General features: G+C 54.9%; 1 protein-coding gene across 3 annotated transcripts in view; it reads right to left on the reverse strand.

The window, feature by feature from the left end:
• Positions 1 to 749: 749 nt before the first annotated feature.
• The window catches only part of LOC133356611 (prestin-like), a 33696-nt gene continuing 12972 nt past the window's right edge, over positions 750 to 21473 (reverse strand). Inside the window, exons 2-22 of one of the 3 annotated variants that reach the window (XM_061574244.1) lie at positions 18721 to 18948; positions 16221 to 16360; positions 15541 to 15651; positions 14739 to 14950; positions 13887 to 14051; positions 13082 to 13234; positions 12250 to 12332; positions 11188 to 11335; positions 10423 to 10536; positions 10158 to 10235; positions 9796 to 9891; positions 8272 to 8378; positions 7405 to 7474; positions 7165 to 7257; positions 6280 to 6402; positions 5438 to 5581; positions 3930 to 3984; positions 2758 to 2933; positions 2484 to 2552; positions 1418 to 1507; positions 851 to 913 (exon numbers count right to left, since the gene is read on the reverse strand). In XM_061574244.1, the coding sequence (XP_061430228.1) occupies positions 1427 to 1507; positions 2484 to 2552; positions 2758 to 2933; positions 3930 to 3984; positions 5438 to 5581; positions 6280 to 6402; positions 7165 to 7257; positions 7405 to 7474; positions 8272 to 8378; positions 9796 to 9891; positions 10158 to 10235; positions 10423 to 10536; positions 11188 to 11335; positions 12250 to 12332; positions 13082 to 13234; positions 13887 to 14051; positions 14739 to 14950; positions 15541 to 15651; positions 16221 to 16360; positions 18721 to 18884 (2382 nt within the window). In that variant the 5' untranslated portion in view covers positions 18885 to 18948 and the 3' untranslated portion in view covers positions 851 to 913; positions 1418 to 1426. The other 2 variants (XM_061574245.1, XM_061574243.1) reach the window with 2 other exon arrangements.

Below are 21473 nucleotides of genomic sequence, written 5' to 3' on the forward strand. Positions count from 1 at the left end.
GGGCAGCCGTGACTCCATCCCCGCACGTGCCACCAACCCAACCGACCACGCACGCTCCCGGTAAAACTCGTCACGTGACACGCAGCCGATTGCCCTCGAGGATTTTTGGTGCCCTGGAGGCATTTTGGCTACAGCTGTCATTCTAACCCGTCGCTCTGTGCCATCATCGAAGCCAATCACCAACAGCGATGAAGATGACGACGACGCTTGTGCGTTTGCTGTTTAAACGTTCACACCGCGCTTTACAGGAAGCTCACTTCAAGGCGTGCTGAGGAGACCCCATCGACGAAAGGGTTCTGCAGGGTGGACCACTGATGGTGGATATGGTTACCACGGCAACCGTGGGTTACCATGGCAACCATCTCGCAACAACCATGCAGCAGCAAGTCACCAACCCCGTGTGAACAGAATCCACCGTGGTGATGGTTTAACTACAGTAACTTTTTCTCAAGACAACCAACTCAACACACACAGGTTTTTTTAAGTCTCCTTTTCGAGACAACTTTTTTTTTAAATATACGTACTTATCTGTATATATATAAAACATGTTTCCCTTCCTCCGAAATCACCACAGCTCGGACAACAATCAAGACGCAACCAAATCAATTGCACATGAATCACGGCGTTAAATCTCAAGTGACGTACGGATAACAAATCCGCCTGCATACATCCAGACATTTGTTCCTCTGCGCGTTGATCTTCCTGCGACTCCACGACCCTCCGGCACGGGACACGGCCCCCCCGCCTCGCGTGACGAGGCATCCGGGAGCGGCGCCGCGCGGTCGAACAGGGGTACCTCTCTCCTCCTCCTCGTCGTCGTCGTCCCCCGAGGAGGGCGTCGCGAGGGTCGAGGGGGCGGTGCGAGCGACTATCCTCGTTCGCGCGCACGTCACATCTTTGTATTCTCTACGACCTGCGGAGGGGACGACGACGACGCACGGGCACCGAGGTCAAGGGACGGATTCGCCACGGCGGGGAGACGTCGTCGCGTCGCCAGCGGTCGGCGAGCGACTCGGCGCAGCGCGGTTCCCCCAGCGGGCACCGCGTGACCGCTTCTGGCAGCGCTGCTGTGGACCGACGAGCCAAGTAAAGCCTCACCAGTGTGCTTGGGCTTTACTTTGAAATTAATCAAACAGGAATTCACCAAGACCACCGCCACCATTGATCCAGTCGTTTCTTTTTAAATCAACAACGTCATTACGATAATCACCGCACGTTCCTTAACCCCGTGTAAAACACTCTCGATCGTGACCATCATTGCCATCACTCCACCAATCACAACCCGTCCACCTTGATCGCTCAAAATCACCACCACCAGCACCAGCACCAGCAGTACCACCACCACCACGTGCGTACCGAGCACCGCAGATTGTTGTAATGCCACCGCATGCAAGCAGAGTCTACGAAGACGACCAACCTAAGCATCTCATTGCTCCTCCACGACTGCGGAATCCTCGGGCGGCAGCCCCAGCCCTCGCCAGGGTGAGCCGACCCCTGGAGACAAGCCCTGGGGGTTTGTGGCCAGGGGATCAATGACGCCAGGTTCAAAGAGGGCAGCGCGATCGCGTGCCGGCATCACGTTCCCACGCAGCCGCGGTTCGGCCGCTGGGAAAGCGAGCGCAGGGACCCGACGGTACGCCGTCGGATCCGCGACCCGACGGCAATGGCACCGCTGACTGGCCGACTCAGACTTCAAGTTAAACCTGTCGTAGTCGTAACTATAATAATTATAATTACGACATTAACAAAACGTGCAGAGTTTCTAGTAAATGCCTCGGGAAATCCTCATTTCCCTCGGTAGTTCTAACCCAGTGAAAATAATTCCACATTGTTATGGCGGGGCCCAGTCCATCCTATTGTTGTCCTTCCCCTGCACCACCAATTAGCACAGTTAGCTACGTATGTTGCGAAACAATAAGGTCACTCTTGCAAATGACACATCCTGGTCTCTGGAGTTCTCGCTGAAACAAAAGAAACGGACTTAAATAGACAAATGCTGTGTTTGTGAAGGCCGTCTAAACCCAGACCCAGGCTCACAGTGAAGGCCTCCTGAACCCAGACCCAGGCTCACAGTGAAGGCCTCCTGAACCCAGACCCAGGCTCACAGTGAAGGCCTCCTGAACCCGGACCCAGGCTCACAGTGAAGGCCTCCTGAACCCAGACCCAGACTCACAGTGAAGGCCTCCTGAACCCGGACCCAGGCTCACAGTGAAGGCCTCCTGAACCCAGACCCAGGCTCCCAGCCGTGGCCACTCTGTGCCCTGGCATAGCCATGATGAACCCCTTGAGGCAAGGAGCATTCCAAGGTGAATTGAGGGCCCGAGTTTACACAACAGACTTGCGTTCACGCATTAACACGAGCCACACCCACAGTGTAGATAGAGTTGCTGCTCGTGTGTCTGCTGATGGTATTTTTAACAAAGTATCTATTTCCTATACCCGCTACGAGCGAGCGAAGCGATGGGAGAGAAGAGCGGACTCACCATCGGCGCGGGGCTCCTGGGCTCCGGGTAGCACCCTCCGTTCTCCACGGGATGCGCGTGTTTGTCCTCCTGGAGGCAACATCGTCCGTCCGTTACCAGAACCTCACTCGCGGTGCTGTGCGTAGCGCTGTCGAGTGCTGCGTGTGTACATATGAAGAACTTCATTCATATTCTGCATGGCCAACCGTGTTACGTAGGAGGGTACGGGGGGGGGAAGGACAACAAACTGGCATGCTGGCTGCGCGGTGTGCCGTCGGTGCCAGCGTGCGCTCACCCGTCCGTCGGCCATGTGGTTGTGCGCGCCAGGCGGTGTGGCGAGCGCCGGTCTGCCGTGCAGCGCGTCTTGGCGCTGGCAGTGGGCCACCGCGTCGGGGACGCTCAGGAAGAGCTGCGCTTTGCTGGAGGGCCCACTCAGGAAGCCGGTTCGCTCCAGCTGGGTCACCACCACCGCTGGCGGCACACAAAGACAAAGATCCCCCGTGTCCAAGTGCCGTCAGCGCGGAGCACCTGCGAAGGCCGGGACGGCGGCGCACGAGGGGGTGGTGTGGCCGGCACCATGCCCGGCTGGCCAGGTGCTCTTTTAAGGCCAAGTTGAGCTACGGGATGTCCAGGAATTGTTCTGATATCTTTCGATTTAAAGCTTTCGTGACTGCGGTGAATCATCTTCTTGGTTCTTTCGGTAAAGTCACGTAGAAGGGAAATAATAAAAGAATAAAAATAGAACATAATAAAATAATTCTCACGACGTTTCGGCCACAACGCAAGCAGCCATCCTCAGGTGAAGAATAGGTCTGTTCTTCACCTGAGGACAGGCCTGTTCTTCACCTGAGGACGGCTGCTTGCGTTGTGGCCGAAACGTCGTGAGAATTGTATTTTATTCTGTTTTATTTTGATTACTTTATTATTTCCCTTCTACGTGACTTTACCGAAAGAAACAAGAAGATGTTCTGATATCGTTTGCCACTGATGTTAGCCGTGGCCAGGAGTCAAACCCAAGTGACGATGTTTGTGCGCTAAACACTGGGCCACCGCTCCCCGGACAGATAGACTCACGAGTTGACCACCAAATCTAGCAAAAGGTTGGGTGCGAGTTTGTGCGTGTATTTGAGAGTGGGTGCGCGAGTCGTGCAGGTGCGTGCGTGCGTGAACGTGGGTGGCGAGTTGTGTGCGCTAGGTCTGGTCCCGGGCATTCCTCCTTAACTTCAAGGTGAACAGAAACAACAGCGGGCGCGTCACACGTGCACTTAATCCGTTTGGTCGTGTCGAGTAGGGGAGGGCCAGATCATCGCGTGGCCCAACCCAATACGCGACCACGACTCGTAGCTCTGCACGCTGCCCGAACCGAGCATTGGATGTCCCCAGGCGTGCGCCCCAACTGGCAGTAACCGTTCAGAGGTGCGCCGAGTGAACTGGGTGAGCGTGCGAGGGAGCAGGCGCGTGACGTACCTCGACAACCAGCCAGGCACACTTGCACTCCCACCTCCTTGTGCTCTTGGAATATCTGTAAGAGAAAGAGCACGCACCGTGTCACAGAGGTCGCAACCGGGTACCCGATACCCGTACCCGGCTACCCGTACCCGGCCGGGTCACTTATTTCAGGTAGGGTACGGAATGCTCCTTGCCTCAAGGGGTTCATCATGGCTATGCCAGGGCACCGAGTGGCCACGGCTGCGAGCCTGGGTCCAGGTTCAGGAGGCCTTCACTGTGAGCCTGGCTACGGGTTCAGGAGGCCTTTCTCTGGGGGTCTGGGTTTAGACGGCCTTCACAAACACATTTGCGACCCTGGAGCGGCCGGGTACGGGTACGGGTAAGGAATCAAAACCTGTTTGCGACCTCTGCCGTGTCATCATCAGGCTACCATACGAGTTGGTGGAGCGCATAGAATGTTGGGAAACTCCTTTCCCGTGGGCGTCGTGGAGGAGCAGTACCCTGGCTCGCCAGGAGACGGCGGTACGGCAACATGCGGACTAAAATCCCCTCCGTACGGGATAGAGCGTTGCCCCCTCGCACACGTAGGTTCTCGCCGGTAGCTCCCGTTTCCTCCCACACATATTAAAACTTCAAAACACGTTCATACACAGATGACGGCAGAGCTTGGGCAATTGTTGTTAGCACCGGCTCACCGCCTGGTTTGCTGCCTTCCTGTTCATCTGTGATACCTCAGCCTTTGTGAGTTGTAATTTTCATCAACGCCTGGGCATATATAAAACTAAAAACCAGTATTTTTACATTATGTAAATCAGATTACGCACTGAAACGTTCGCGTTTCTTGCCGCTGGTCAGGAGCCAAGACGTTTAGGTCCATTAAGAACCTTCAAGGAAAAAGAGGCGACCCAAACCACTAAGAGCGAGTAATTAGGAGGTACACGCCCGAGCCGTGCGGCATCACGGAATGTGGGCCTTGAACAAGCTTGCACACGCTCGCTCTCGCACACGCAACGACCACACAAAGATCCCCTGTATAACCTGTCAAAGACTGTTGGAGAGAGTGCTAATGGCGAGCAACGCCTATGAAAGCCGGAACGGTACGTGTTGGGGTGGGTGGCCAGCACCACGCCCGGTCACACACACACACACTTACTCACTCACACAGACAAAGACAAAGACCCCCCGTATAGCCTTAACAGACTGTCGGGGCAAGTGCTGTTAGCGAGCACCTATGAAGGCCGAAACGGTACACGCCCGACCGCATTTGTCTCCCCAGTGCCAATGTTTACACACCACACCAGGGAGTCATTTCAGGCTGAGTCGACCTAGGGGAGGCCCAGGACCGGTTCAGATAATCGTCACTGGTGTTGGCCATGAGCGGGAATTGAACCCGGGTCGTCAGGTTTATAGCGCAGCGCGCTAACCGCTACACTACCGCTCACTCACACACATTCTCACTCACACACACTCACACACACTCACACACACTCACACACACTCACACACGGCCCGGTGAGCGTACGTACCCTCTTGAGCATCTTGACCCCGGGCGTGTCCACGAAGGTCACGGCGCCAAAGTCGAGCACGAGGAAGCGGTACGCGGTCGTGGTGAGGCCCTGCTCCTCGCCCTCCTCCAGCGGGAGCACCACATGCCCCGCCTCGGCGCAGTCCTGGCACGCACGCACGGCACAACAACGCCCCGGGGCTCAGAGCAGAGCACTCGCCTCACCGCAGCCGCACCACAGCCTCACCCCGCGGCGTCAGTGGGGCCAAATTGAATTGCCACGTTGGCCACCCAGCAGAGGTCGCAACCGGGTACCCGATACCCGTACCCTACCCGATACCCAGCTACCCGTACCCAGCCGGGTAGCTGGGTATCGGGTAGGGTACGGGTACGGGTAGCCGTTTGCGACCCTGGTGCGGCCGGGTACGGGTACGGGCAGGCCGTGAGTCACCGGTGAGTAACCGTTTGTCACTCATTTCGGGTAGCGTACGGGTACCCATACCCGGCCAGGTACGCGTACGGGTACCCGTTTGCGACCCTGGTGCGGCCGGGTACGGATAAGGAATCAAAACCCGTTTGCGACCTCTGCCACCCAGGTGACTCTTGCACACGAGGCTTCGTTGCCGTCTCCCAGGTTCTCATGCGGTCAAGCTAAACCGACGTACGCAGCAGCGCGTGCGCGCACTGCCAAGCGTCGATTCCTGCAGGCACGACGCACGCATCACGAGCGTGAGAATCGATTGCGAAAGCCGAATCTCCCCCCCCCCCACTCCCCACACGCGGCTGATGCTGCGACTGATGCTGCGACTGATGCTGCGGCTGTTGCCCCGTGGCGGCGAGTGGGAGGCCGCCCGAGGTCCTCACCAGATTTAGCGTGGCGCTCTTGGCCTCCGTGCCGGCTTCGCGACGCCGCTTGCGCTCCAAGCGCTGCTGGTGCGCGAGGAACCTCTTGCGCACGGCGATCAGCGACCGGGGGTCCAGACCGGTCTGCGTGTGGACACACACAGACACACACGTACACGTTAACACACACACACACACGCGTTAAAACACACACACACGAACACAAAGAACACAAACACAAAGAACACACACACGCATGTGTGAACACACACACAAACGCGCACACAAACGCGCACACAAACACGCACACACAAGATCCCCCGTATAGCCTTAACAGACTGTAGGGGCAAGTGCTGTTAGCGAGCACCTATGAAGGCCGGAACGGTACCCGAGGGGGTGGGTGGCCAGCACCACGCCCGACCGCCTTTGTCTCCCCAGTGCGATGTTTACACACCACACCGGGTACTCATTTCAGGCTGAGTCGACCTAGGGGAGGCCCAGGACCGGTTCAGATAATCGTCACCGGTGTTGGCCGTGAGCGGGAATCGAACCCGGGTCGCTAGGTTCATAGCGCAGCGCGTTAACCACTACACTACCGCACACACACACGCGTGAACACACACAACAAAGAACACACGCTAACACGTACACACAAACACGCACACACACACACAAACACGCACACACACACCACACACCAACCGCAAAGAACACACACACGCACGCGTTAACACACACGCGAGAACCCCGAACCCTCAGCGGTATCGGCTCAATGCTCAGACTTCCGAGCAACATGGCCACCTATTTGTTTTTGTTCATGGCTAAAGTTAATTCTCAAGCCGTTGGAAAAAAAAATAACAGAATGGAGAAATAAGAGGAAATGAAACTGACGGAGGACAGCCCCACCTTGCTGATCAGCGCCTCCGTGTACATATCCGCGTTGGCGAAGTAGAGCGACGCGTTGGTCTGGAATATCCTGATCCCGGGAATCTCCTTCGCCTGGCACACGTGACAAGAGAGGCGCTGCGTTCACGCGCGCTGCCGACACTCGCCGCACACCGCACGGCAAACAGCCCCGGGGCATTCACCGCGCTTCGTGGACACAAGCCGTCAAATATCCTCGCTTCCATGAGTGCGTGTCCTTACTTCCGCGTATTCTTTGAGGTCCAGGTAGATGTCGGTGTTGGGGATTTTGCCCAGAATCGAGTACTTGGGCCTTGGAACGGCAGCAGGGCGTGGGATCGGGACATGGGAGGGGTGGCACACAAACATCGCCTTTCACAACGGCACGCGGTCGATTCCGGCGCAGCTTCCTTGCGTTTCGTGTCGAACGGGTCCCATCGTGCAAGTGGCAGCTCAGCCGAAGCAATGATTGGTGGTGGTGGTGATGATATTGTGAACTTAAAACGTGCCACCACGTAGCATTCGCTCGCTCTCTGAGAGAGAGAAAGGACGACTCGGAGGCGCCAGGAGGAGGAACCACAGACGAGTGGGAAGGCAGCCACACAGCCGGTGGCAACAATTGCCAAGCTCTGCGGTTCTCTTCTTATGAAAGTGTTATCCGCCAATTAATGAGCGTTTACACGTGGGTGGAAGCCGGAGTACCCAGAGAAAACCCACACGTGCGAGGGGGAAACACTATCCCGTACAGACGGAACGGCTGGAGTCTTTGCCTTGCTGCGTTCTCCTGCAGAGCCAGGGTACGGCTCTTCCTCAACACTCACGGGAAGGGAGTTTCACAGCATCTGTGTGACCCATCAACCCTCACCACCTCCACCGTGCTGGATCACAGGTGAGCGCCTGCTAGTGGCAGTGGTAGTTGATTATGGTGATGACGGTGGTGGCGGTGGTAGTGGTTTCCGTGGTGGTCATGAAGCACACATGACCAATGCCACCACAAGCCCCATCATCCCTCCGCCGTCGTCCCATGCCGCAGATCGACGCCAGTGCTGTGCGTGCACACCGTAGGCTACCAGCGTGCCATGCCCGCGCAGATGATCCGCTGGTGCTCACGTTTGGGTGCGGATGACGACGCTGAGCAGAGCAAACGACACTGCGACGGCCAGGCCCAGGTCCAGCCCCAGCAGCACGGACGCCCAGAAGGTCACCATCCACATGGCCTGCGACACGCAAGGGACGACGAACCGCTCTGTAGCCACACAGACCGCCTCCGCAGGAGAAGCGCCTACAAAGGCCGGAGCGGCTCACAAGTGGGTAGTGTAACCAGCGCCATGGCTGCCCAGACACCTTTGTCTCCCCAGCACCACACTTGAAGAGTCACCTTTTCGAAACTGGTTTGTTTATCTTCCCCCCCCTCCCCCCCCCGGTTTCATCCCTGTTCTGTTTTCAGGGTCATGGGTAGAAAAATCCGTGACCTTTACGTGAACTCTGGTCCACACACTCGGGGGCAGCCATTTCCCAGCCCTGACCTGCGGCAGAGAGGAGCGTTCCTCGTATGGCGGTTAAACTGCCGTGCTTAATTCTCGGAGCTGGAATTGAGCCACATTAAGTGCGATTTTTATTTGTGTCCTGTCCTTGATGACCATCAACTGGGGTACGGGCAACCAAATGGACACGAGCCCAGGATCTCCGCGGTGTCAGCTCCGACCTCTGACCCACATGGCCACTGCACTGGGTCATCATCTTTCCCTGAACTGCCACGGGGAGGCTCAAACCCAGTTGGATTTTCATTGGCTATCGGTGGTGATGTCGTACATCGCTGCCAGGAACCAATCTCCGGTCGGATGAATCGCAGTGCTGACGTGGAGTTGTGTATCATCAACGTGCGCGCGCGCACTGTCCCAGCTGTGCCACATGAATAGATGCACGTGGTCAAATGTGTGCCACGTGAATAGATATGCGTCGTCAAATTACACACCCATCATATATCCTGCTTGCACAAACACACACGCTTGTACGAAGACAAACGTCGCTGAATAGACACAGCCCAGGCAGGTGGTGTTAGAACAGGCACACGAGCGGTGCAATGAGTTCTAGATTTGAAGCTTTCGTGACTGTAAGGATTCATACTCTTAGCTCTTTCGGTAAAGTCACGTAGGTAAAAATTTTGCATTGTTTTATTTTTATTAATTTAAATTTCATTTTTTACCTACGTGACTTTACCGAAATAACTAAGAGTACGGTGCCATGAGGCCAATACCAGCGCACGCTCGGGCACCTTGTCCCCCACCCATCGACTTTTGACAACGCCACTTCACCGCGTTCCCATAGCTAGGGGGAGAGACCCACGAGGGGCAGAGATTTCAGCCCCCCCCCCCTCCACCAGCAATGGGCATCACGAGGTGCATCGCTTCGGTATTCCCCGATCGGCTGGTGCGGTGGAAGTGAAACCAAATCGCCCAATTGGGATCACACGGCAGCAATCATTGCCCCCTGCCGGCAGACTCGTGCCCCGGGTCGCTATTGCGAACGAGACGATCGTGGTGTCCCGAGTTAATCGCCAGGTTAAACAAAATCAACTCGCACACTCTCGTAGTGTTTCTGGAGGGGAGGGGGAGGGGGAGGGGAGCCGCTCACCAGGTCGATGCGACAGGTTCTCCACAGCTGGGGCACGTCGGCGAACTGTTTGAACATCCCCTTGAGGTTGACGAGAACGACAGCCGCCAGCGCCGCCTGCCCCGAGCACACGCACAATGACTCACGCACGCACAATGACTCGCGCACGCACAATGACGCACGCACGCACAATGATGCAGGCTCGACGACTCGTACAGCGCACGTGCTTACAGATCCCCCCCGGAGCCTTCACGGACCGTTGGGGCAAGCGCTGTTGGAGCAGCGCCTATGACGGCCGGCACAGCAGCCCACTTGCTGCGCTGCCTCATTTGGCACGAGCCTCACAGCCTCTGGCTAGAGGGGCCGGGGGAGAGCCACCTTACCCTGGGCAGGGGCCGGAAGAGGCTGCTGATGGCCAGAATTACGATGAGCACCAACAACGCCGACACCAGACCGGCCACCTGCAAAGACGGCGCGGAGTTAACCCGGTGGGCACGGGCGTCAATAAGTCAGTGTAAATGAATTCTGTACAAGTTATAGATTTAGTATGCGTGCATACGTGTCATCAATGCTTTTGCTATACGTGCGTGTATGTGCGCAAGTGGACTCAAGTTGATTCTGGCTCACGGCCAACAATAATGGATGTACCTGCGTTTGCCCTCCCGTCGCGTCCTGCACCAGGCTCCGCGACATGGCACAGCTGATGGTGAACGAGTGGAAGATCGACCCGAAAATGTTACTCAGGCCGATGGCGACCAGCTCCTGCAGGCGCACACAGATACAGATACAGACGTGCACACACAAACAGATATAGATCAAAGATCAAAGATCCCCCGAATAGCCTTAACAGACTGTAGGGGCAAGTGCTGTTAGCGAGCACCTATGAAGGCCGGAACAGTACACGAGGGGGTGGGTGGCCAGCAACCACGCCCGACCGCCTTTGTCTCCCTAGCGGCGATGTTTACACACCGAACTAGGTACTCATTTGAGGCTGAGTCGACCTAGGGGAGGCCCGGGACCGGTTCAGATAATCGTCACTGGTGTTTGCCGTGAGCGAGAATCGAACCCGGGTCGCCAGGTTGGTAGTGCAGCGCGCTAACCGCTACACTACCGCTCGCACACAGAGCGCACGCACACACACACACAGGACAGACGCACAAGTATTACTCCACCACAACTTGCCACACAATTGGCATACGCCCTTGACCACAGGAGGGGGAGCTGGGCAGGGATTGAAGGCGTCATCATGATCATCGTCACACGTCACACTATGGCGGGATAAGCGGAGTGCATGTGGCAAGTACACTGAGTAGTGTGTATCCTACATGGTGTGCTGGTTCGAGTGCTGGTGGAGTGCTGGTGGAGTGTTGTGTGGAGTGTTGTGTGGAGTGTTGTGTGGAGTGCGCCACTCACCTGGTTGCTGTCGATGTTGTATCCGTGCTTGAGGGCGAACGTCTTGCCCATGGAGATGGCGATGGAGAAGCCCACGATGGCCAAGGTGATGGCGTCCACCACCACCTTGCCAAACAGAGCGAACGGTGGGGCCACCGGGGGCTTCAGGCTGCAGCGCGCGAGTGGGCACGCACGCACACAGACAGACACGCAGCACAACGTACAGACACGTGTACACGCGCACACACAGAGACACATACAACCACAACACGCAAACACAATCACACACAATCACAATAAGCAGACACGCACCAATACAGCAATGCGTGCAGACACACGCACGAAAATACAAAGATCCCCCATATAGCTTAAACAGACTGTTGGGGCAAGTTCTGTGAGCGAGCACCTATGCAGGCTGGCACAGCACACGAGGGTGTGGGTGGCCAGCACCACGCCAGGCTGCCTTTGTCTCCCTAGTGGTGACGTTTATACACCGCACCAGGTACTCATTTGAGGCTGAGTAGGCCTAGGGAAGGCCCAGGACCTGTTCAAAGAATCGTCACTGGCGTTGGTCACGTGCAGGAATAGAACGTTGTTCACTTGGTTGTGTAGTGCAGCGCACGAACCACTGCACTAACGCTCCCAACACAACACAACTGCCGTCACCATGACACCTGTGCCAGGCCAGGTGCACCCCGAGGTCACGCGAAGTATCCATGGCTCGCTGCTAGCAGGGTTATGGGACAGACCCAGGTGTTACGGGTTGACTGAGATGACTGGCAGAGGCATCACCACCGTGCGTACAGGCGCACACGAGTGCGTCCGTACGTGCCGGCGCGCACACAAAGATCCCCCGTATAGCCTTAACAGACTGTAGGGGCAAGTGCTGTTAGCGAGCACCTATGAAGGCCAGAACGGTACACGAGGTGGTGGGTGGCCAGCACCACGCTCGACCGCCTTCGTCGGTTTAGATAATCGTCACTGGTGTTGGCCGTGAGCGGGAATCGAACCCGGGTCGCCGGGTTCATAGCGCAGCGCGCTAACCGCTACACCACCGGCGCGCACACACACACACATACACACCCAGTGGGAATGTCTCCAATGATGTCCACCGCATACTTCTCGTTGAGCTCCAGGCCACTGGACGCGAGCGTGGCAAGTACAACCTAGGCCACGCGACCACACAGGGACGCGAGTGAGGACGCGGCGAGTCTCCCGCGCGTGCCCCGTGCCAAGCCGACCGTTTGCAAATCACCCGGAACGCACGCCATCTCACTCGAGCTCAGAGGCTAAGCGGGTTTGAGCCCGGACAGTGCCGACAGGCAACGGCCTGCCCAACAGGCTGTCATCAGGCTGCATCTTAGACAGCAGAGGGCGGTGCGGTAAAATCCACTGTCGTGCTATACTTCTATGCTTTCACATCTTTTCTGCTGGTCCTCAACCCTCCCTGATAAGCGTGGTGAAGTATGGTCACATTAATTTGTTTTAAAAACAAGGTGAGAATTAATTTGCAACAGTGACCCGAAATAATCAACAGGGTCAAATAATCTTCTTGGTTACTAATAGGGTTTTTCCCCTCTTTTTCTGGCAATCTTCTTGGTTCTTTCGGTAAAGTCACGTCGAAGGGAAATAATAAAATAATAAAAATAAAACATTCAATAATTCTCACGACGTTTCGGCCACAACGCAACAGGTCTGTCGGGAAGACAGCGCCTCAAATAACCCCCACGGACCCTCACGGCTTGGGTCAAAGCGGCGTACGTGCGCGCCATATAAACGACGCTTCAAACCTCGCATCAACGGCCCGCCACGCGCACACGTCACCGCACGAGGGGGGCGGCTGGGGGTGGGGCCGTCGGCGTGGCGACCAGCCCCGCGAGAGCCCCTCACTCCCACCACCACCACAAAGCCGTACCAGGATGAGCTCCAGCGGGATGGGCGCGGGCAGGCGGTTCCTGTAGCGGTCGCCCAGCTCCTTGCTCCCAGCGAGGCCCACGGTGCAGATGACGCACAGCAGGAGCGACACCAGGTTGGTGTGGCCCAGACGGGAACAGAACTCTATCGTGGTCTGCGCACACAAAGACAAACGTCCCCCAAGATATAGACTTCTACAGATTGTTGGAGGCGGGTGCTGTTAACGGGCACTTGTTAAGGCCGGGCATGGCACACGTGGGGGAGGTGGGCCAACACCACAGCTGTCCACCTTTGTCTCCCCAATGCTGATGTTTAATACGCACCGTGCCAGGTACTCGTGCAAGGACCGAATCAACCTAGCGGAGACCCAGGATTGGTTCACATATACACCGCTCTTATTGATCATGAGCGGGATTTCAACGAGTTGCCGGTTTTGTAGCAAAGTGCAGACACACCGTAGAGCCACCATTCAAACAGACGCCCCCATATGCACAAATAAAGACAAAGATCCCCCGCATAGCCTTCAGACTGTTGAGATAAGTGCAGTTATCGAGCGGCACCTATTAAGACCGGAACGGCACACGAGGTGGTGGGTGGCCAGCACCACGCCCGGACGCCTTTGTCTCCCTAGTGGCGATGTTCACACACAGCACCAGGTATTCATTTGAGGCCAAATAATCGTCACTGGTGTTGGCTCGCCGGGTTTGTAGGTCAGCGCGCTAACCGCTGCGCCACCGCTCCCCCACCGCTCCCCACACCAGATACACACTCGCACACAGCCGCACGTCGCACGCACGCCTGCTTACGTATACGATGGCCAGGGGCCCGCTGTAGCGCGAGACGCTGACGCCGAACATGTACTTGAACTGGGTGACGCACACGTGGATGGAGCAGGCCGTGGTGAAGCCACGCACCATGGGCTCGGAGAGGTACGTCGCCACCACTCCGAACCGCAGCATACCCAGGGAGAGCTGCCGTCACGGGGTGCACGGGGGACAGACGCAGCGTGGGGGGGTCATGTTATTATGCGCTGCAGTGATAAAATGTGGGTAGTAAGGTGAAAACATTCTTATGACCACCAACATCTGACCAGCGGTGGCCACCGACAGCTTTCCCTAGACAACACTGGTCAACAAAAAAAAAAAAATTCTGGCCTGGACTTTTGCAGCTGTTCTAGACTAATTTCAGGGTGCTGATTCCAAATCTGATCTCAGATTTGCTCTATCACATCTCATTTTATGCTATCGGCATACCCCATTTTCATTGATTTTACCCGAAATTAACTCTGTCACTTATGATTGCAAGTTGTTGCGAGTCAGTGACTGCTTTAGTGTTAAAATATGGTGCTGTATTTTTAGGATAGTGTGTTTATAATATAATTTTATGTAGAAATCCACGTTTATTTAATATTATTCTTCTGCAGTTTTTATTGAAAATTCAATATTTGATATCTCTGATGTGATAGACAAAAACTGATGCCAGATTTGGAATCAGCACCCCAAAATTACCTTAAAACCGTTGGAATAGCTTATGCCAGAAAAAAGTGTGTTGACCAGTGCAATAGACTTACAGCCCAGTCTCTGACCAGGTCTTTATATAATAGACTGACCAGCAGAGCGGTGCGTGCCGCGGTTGCGTGCCGTGGTTGCGGGACACACCTGGAAGATTCCACAGAGGAACGTGACGGCGATGGCGACGGAGACACGTGCCTGGTCGCGTGCTGCCACGTCGATGCCCTCCAGGGACAATCGCATGCTGCTCAGGGTCTGGTTGGTGCCCGTCAAGTTTGCCGGCGGCAGGAGGAAGTCCTCGTCCGGCGCCACGCGCTCCGTCACGTCGCCCACCATGACGCTCAGCACCGCGAACGTGCCTGACAAAGGTCACCCCCATAGTCTCAACAGGCTGTTGGGACAAGTGCCGTTACGCGAGCACCTGGGAAGGCTGGCACGGCAGACGTGGCGGTTTGCGAGAACCCGGTTCATATAATTGTCATTGGTGTTCGCCGTGAGCAGGATTCGAACTCGGGTCGCCGGGTTGGCAGCGCAGTGCACTAAGCGCATAACACGCCCACGCGCGCACACACACGGACACACGCCAGAGTAACAACTGCAGTGACGCGGTCCAGCGGTAACGCGTTCGCCGCTCGTTGCAGAGGTTCGCGGTTCAAACCCAGCGGCCGCCCTAGTTAATAACACAGGTGTATTAACCATAATAACACTACGCTGCTGTCTGCTTCACTCACAGTGGACATTATATATTGCCCGACGTCATTCGCAAGAGTACGCCAGCATCGGGCTCCAAATTTGCCACATTCGATAAATTACTCAATTGGGACCAAGGCCCCCTACAGACATCAGAGTAATGCTCCAGGTGACTGTTGCACCCTGATCTATTGCGTTCTCACCTAGATATACGGATTCAACTTGAAATGTGAATTCTCGGCCTCGCTTCCGCACTAACCAATGGAGATGTGATGAGATGTTCCGAGGAAGAAATAGACGAGCATTGGGTAGAAGGAGGCGTAGAGGCCATAGATGGGAGGTACTCCGGCCAGCAGAGCGTACGCCATTCCTGGAACGACAAAGATCACCCGTATAGCCACAACAAATTGTTGGGACAAGTGTAGTTAAGCAAGCATCAGTAAAACCCAGCAACGCCAACATCAATACGATACGATGTACATTCACGTAGCAGCATCTAAATGCAACCGCATCTCCAGATGCCGCGTGGAGTGAGGGGGGGGGGGAACTAAAACGTGAACACAAATGGGGTCGTAAGTGTTGACTTGAACAAGGGCAGCAGCAGTGTCAACCGCACAGAGGAGTTCAAGAAGAAGAAAATTCCAGACCCCAGGAGCAGAAGCCGAATCGGAGTGACCTTCCACGGAACTATCAACAACTGACCGTCAACAACTGACGTTCATCTTAATATTCCTCGGGGTGTGCCGGTGGTCTTCAAGAGTTGGCCAGATACAGTGCAGATTAGCGACCGACATATTTTTTTTTTTCAATGAACAGAACCCAACGAAGATCTCAATGAATATCGAAAACGCGTCACTGAGAGGGCAGCCAATCAATGAAAGGCAGAGGAGGAGAGGCTTGGAGGGGGCCACGAGTGAGAGAGTGAGCGTAGCCACCCACCCTGCGGTAACTGGATGACACCGGTGCTGATGCCGGCAAAGATGTCTCCCAGAAACCACTCGCGCAGACGGTAGCGCGGCAGCCATGACAGCACGGGGAAAGCCAGCTTCATCCGGGCGCTCAGGTCCGCGCGAGAGCAGCTGCAAACACAAAGACAAAGATCCCCCGTATAGCCTTAACAGATTGTAGGGGCAAGTGCTGTTAGCGAGCACCTATGAAGGCAGGAACGGCACACGAGGGGGTGGGTGGCCAGAACCACGCCCGACCGCCTTTGTCTCCCCAGTGGCGATGTTTACACACCGCACCAGGTACTCATTTCAAGCTGAGTAGACCTAGGGGAGGCCCGGGACCAGTTCAGATAATCATCACTGGTGTTGGCCGTGAACTCGGGTCGCCAGGTTCGTAGCGCAGCGCGCTAACCGCTACACTACTGCTATCCACACATGCACGCACACATACACGCGCACAGTTGCCTATGGTTAGCTACGTACAATACGAAAGAAGTTCAACATACATACAGACACACAGACGCGCACGCACACTTACGCACACACACACACAAACGCATGGAAGCACATAAACGCACAGACACGTGCGGACACATGAAGCCACATACAGGCACACACAAGTACAAACTTGTTACATTTTCAGATGGCAAAAGTGACTCGCAAGGGCTATTGAGGTCAAGAGGTGTGGAGATGGCACTGGGCCACGTCTTGCCATCGCTCATACCCTTCTGCCAGATTTCACAACCGTTGTCGAGTCAACGACTTACCTTCACAGCCTGCTCTTACAGCACCCCATACTTGTAAAGCCGTTTACGGACGAAGGTTTCTTACCCTCGTCAACAAATAAAAACAAAGAGCCGGTTTCAGGTCTGGGTGCCACCCCGAGGCCTGTCTGGGTAGCCTGCCCACCTTTATAATGCGCGTGTTTTGGGCAGCGTGAAGTTTAAACAAAAGTTTGAAACAAAACCTAGGAATTCTTGACATTCTTTCATCGCTAATCCTGCCCGAAGGCGATACAAATCTGAGCACCGGTAGGGGAGAACTGTACCGTACAAATGGTGGCGACTGATGCACGGGGGGTTTAGTGAACACATGTGCGGTGCCCATCCAAAGCACAAGAGACCGAGCCGGGCAAAGGTTACATTTCCCGGTATGGTAACGAGTATCTCAGTGGTTCCGAGAACAACAACATTTGACATTAACAAAGCGCAGAATGAAATTTCAGGGAGGAGCGGTGGTGCGGCACCTGGCGCACTACGCAATGAACCCAGTGAGCAAAGGTCAACTCCTGGTGACGGCTAATATCAGTGGGGGGGGGGGGGGGGGGGGGAGGATATCGGAAATGGCCCCAGGTCCTGATCACCCTCACCAATTCGCACTGGCCACGGTCAAACAATCCCCATGACTGATACAGCGTGAGGAGGCCTTCATCCAGCAGTGGATTGGCAAGGGGCAGCGACTGCGTTCTCACTAACCGCGTCTCGAGACGCCGTGCCGTGGTGGAGATCGCACGAGGTCGCAGTGACAACCGGGATGATTCGTCCATCTAGTAACGGACAATTGTAAATCACTCAGCCCTCTAAAACTCACGGTCACACCCAAGCCACACCTGTTGATGCCGTTACCGTCACCAAGCCGCTGGGCGATAATGCGCTGGCGTCCCTGATCCAAATTTCAAATTCTTAAATTACCCGCAAATTTCTCAAAATTGCGACAGCCGTGATGTCTGCTGCTGGCATCAGTTTTTGTCCATCACATCAGGTTTTTGAGATCAAATATTGCATTTTCAATAAAAACTGCAGAAGAAAAATATAAAATAAATGTGGATATCTACATAAAATGATATTATAAACACACTATCCTAAAAATACAGCACCATATTTTAACACTAAAGCAGTCACTGACTCGCAACAACTTGCAATCATAAGTGACAGAGTTAATTTCGGGTAAAATCAATGAAAATGGGGTATGCCGATAGCATAAAATGAGATGTGATAAAGCAAATCTGAGATCAGATTTGGAATCGGCACCCTGAAATTAGTCTAAAACAGCTGCAAAAGTCCAGGCCAGAAAAAACTGATTTTTTTTTTGTTGACCAGTGTTGTCTAGGGAAAGCTGTTGGTGGCCACCGGCGGTCAGATGTTGGTGGTCATAAGAATATTTTCACCTTACTACCCACATTTCATCACTGCAGCGCATAATAACATGACCCCCCCACCCCCCCCACACTGCGTCCGTGCCCCGTGCACCCCGTGACGGCAGCTCTCCCTGGGTATGCTGCGGTTCGGAGTGGTTGCGACATACTTTTCCGAGCCCATGGTGCGATAGAGCAAATCTGAGATCAGATTTGGAATCAGCACCCTGCAATTAGTCTAAAACAGCTGCAAAAGTCCAGGCCAGAAACATTTTTGTTGTTGTTGTATTCAATTAACCGGAAGCTGTCCCCGGCCGAAAGCGCGATGCAGAGCAACGCTGGGGATGCCACGACTCACTGCACGCAGGAGAACAGGCGCTCCCGCAGCGTGGGCGGCGGGTGCTCCGCCCGCATCGCCAGCCCCTCCAGGTCCGCCTGGCTCATCGGATGGCGCGCAGAGCCCTCCGTGGACCGCCCTCCCAGCTCTCGCTGCCGCGGCAGCGACCCGTCGCTCAGAGCCATCGCGGATCCGCGAGCCGGCGTCGTGGTCCAATCGGTTCAGTAGCACGTCCTACTTTGGCCAACGCTACACACAACAACGCGCAACAGAGGAGGGAGAAAACGTATAACTTAGTACATTTGGTATTCGCGCCATTGTTCAAGCGCACGGCCGTCACGCAGGAAGGCGTCGGTGTGTTTCACGAGAGACGCGCAGTCTGCAGTCGTTGCACAGCCAGGGTTGATGTTGCCGTGTATTATCCCAATTCAGTAATGTGCCGTGTCATTTTTCAAATTCGAAAAATTTGGACCAAGATGCCGGTACACAATGGCCTTCTCTTCTCAAATTACGTCACGGGATCCTCCACGTCAGCTGTGACGCAGACGGCGCGTAATATCTTAAGGTTATTACATCCGCAGTGTTAACCAGGGCAGCCTGCCGGATTGGAACCGCGGTACTCTGCAGCAAGCGGCAAACGCGCGGCCGTTGGGGCACCGCTCCTCGCACATCGTCACCACCACCACAACCACCACCACAACCGCCACCACAACCACCACCACCATAACCTCAGCACCGCTCCCGCACATCACCACAAACACCACAACCACCACAACCTCAGCACCACTCCCACACGTCGCCACCACCACCATGGAGTCGGTGTGGGAAGAGCTTTCATCTAGTCGTGGATAGATAAGCGCTGACTATGATTGTAATGATCATGAGGATGATCATCATCTATATATATAAAATCGTTCATGTCTGTGTGTCTGTGTGTGTGTGTGGACTGCACTTTCATTGGACGGCGGTTGCCCCTGGCAACGGCTAGCCACGCCTTCGCCGCTTTCATTGGACGGCGGTTGCCCCTGGCAACGAGTAGCAACTTTTCTCCGCGGGGTGGACGCCATTTTTAATAGCGCGGGGGGGGGGGGGGACCGGCACCCGTACCCAGCGTTCGCCGGGTGGGAAAATCAGGCAAGGCGGGAGGCTCTGCACGGTGCTAGGCCGACACCCAACACGCCACTCTGAGGTAAATTCATACAAATTTCACGTCCTCTACAGAGTGGCGAGGGAGGCAGAGTGGCGAGGGAGGCAGAGTGGCGAGGGAGGGACTCAGCCTCAAAACGAGTAACTGGTGTGGCGTATTAACATCGCCACTGGGGAGACAAAGGCGGCCGGGCGTGGTGGATACAAGTCCCGGGCGAAGCCGGGTAGTACAGCTAGTCATTTATTTAAATACTCATTCAATAAACAAAACACAATTAGGTACGTCGAGAAAAAGGCCTGCAGCAATGTTTCGCCGCAGGGCGCGTTTGGACTTGCATGCGTCCCGTCACAGGCCCGCGGCTGATCAATGTGATTCTGCAGAGGTGGTGGATGTGACAAAAAAAGCCCTTCACAAACGCCATCGCAGCAGCCGCAGCAGCACCACTACCTGCCCTCTGGGTGAGCTTTTGACCGCCGTGTCTTTAGCTGATGCCATTAACCGGCGTATAATGAAACTAGGTTCTGAAGTATACATACAGACCATGGTCACCAATGAATGCACAAAAACCAAACCACATTCGTTCGGGTTTTTCATTTAAATCTACAGATTTCCGCAGTGAAAATAATGATTTCCATGAAGCAGGTCGGCTCCGACGATAAAGCCCGCACCGGCTAGTGTGGGTAAGATGGGCTATTGAAGAGACATATTCTTAGGTTTTTTCGGTAAAGTCACGTGCTGTGACGGTTCCACCTGAAGACGGAAGCTTGTGTTGCCTCCGAAACGTCGTGATTTTTATTTTATTTTTATTTTACTTTTATTAATTTTAATTTTTTACCTACGTGACTTTACCGAAAAAAACCTAAAAATATGAATCCTTGCAGTCACGAAAGCTTCAAATCTAGAATTATTGAAGAGACGACAGAAATAGGGTAGGATTAGTGCCCAGTGTCATCTGCTGGGGTCGTTTCCGGACACGTGCGATGTCACGACGATTGGACGTCAACAGCACAACCGGCAAACAAGTGGGATACACAAAGCAACGTCTGCTCCCGACAGCTCTGCAAGTGGAAGGTGGCAACACCTCGGACTGCGGTGTAGACGTTGGCCATTTGGGAATCGCAATCCCTCCCACACCATTGTGTTCAAGAACTCGCTCGTATCAATTCAACATTTCGTCAAGTTATTCCAAGGGATTGTTCAATCGTCCCCAGAAGGGAGGGGGGAAAAAGAAACAAAATAACAGAATCCGCTGACACGACGCGGCTCTCTGCAAGCCAGAGACGCCGCCTGCCAATGTGTATATGCGCATTTCCAGTGCAGCCGGGCACAGTACAAGCCCTGCTCGTGACGCACAGCTGTCTGGAATGCAGCGCATCGGTCGCGATCAGTCGAGTTACACAAGCAGCGTTTCGTAATATGTTGTTAACAGTAACGCAACGGTGTTACGTAATTATTCAGTGGCGGTGCAGACAGCACTCCGTGTTCTTCGATTCTACGATTTCGCGTTTCAAACCCAACAACTCGGTGCGTGTGTTGCCAATGGACCAAAATCAGAATCTTTATTTATCCTGGAGAAATCCTATGGCTGGTGAAATGGGTGCCGCATGGGCTGGCAGCGTTCGTATTG

Source organism: Lethenteron reissneri, chromosome 54 (genome assembly GCF_015708825.2).
Source record: "Lethenteron reissneri isolate LAM-NWPU_2019-01 chromosome 54, ASM1570882v1, whole genome shotgun sequence".
NCBI lineage: Eukaryota > Metazoa > Chordata > Hyperoartia > Petromyzontiformes > Petromyzontidae > Lethenteron > Lethenteron reissneri.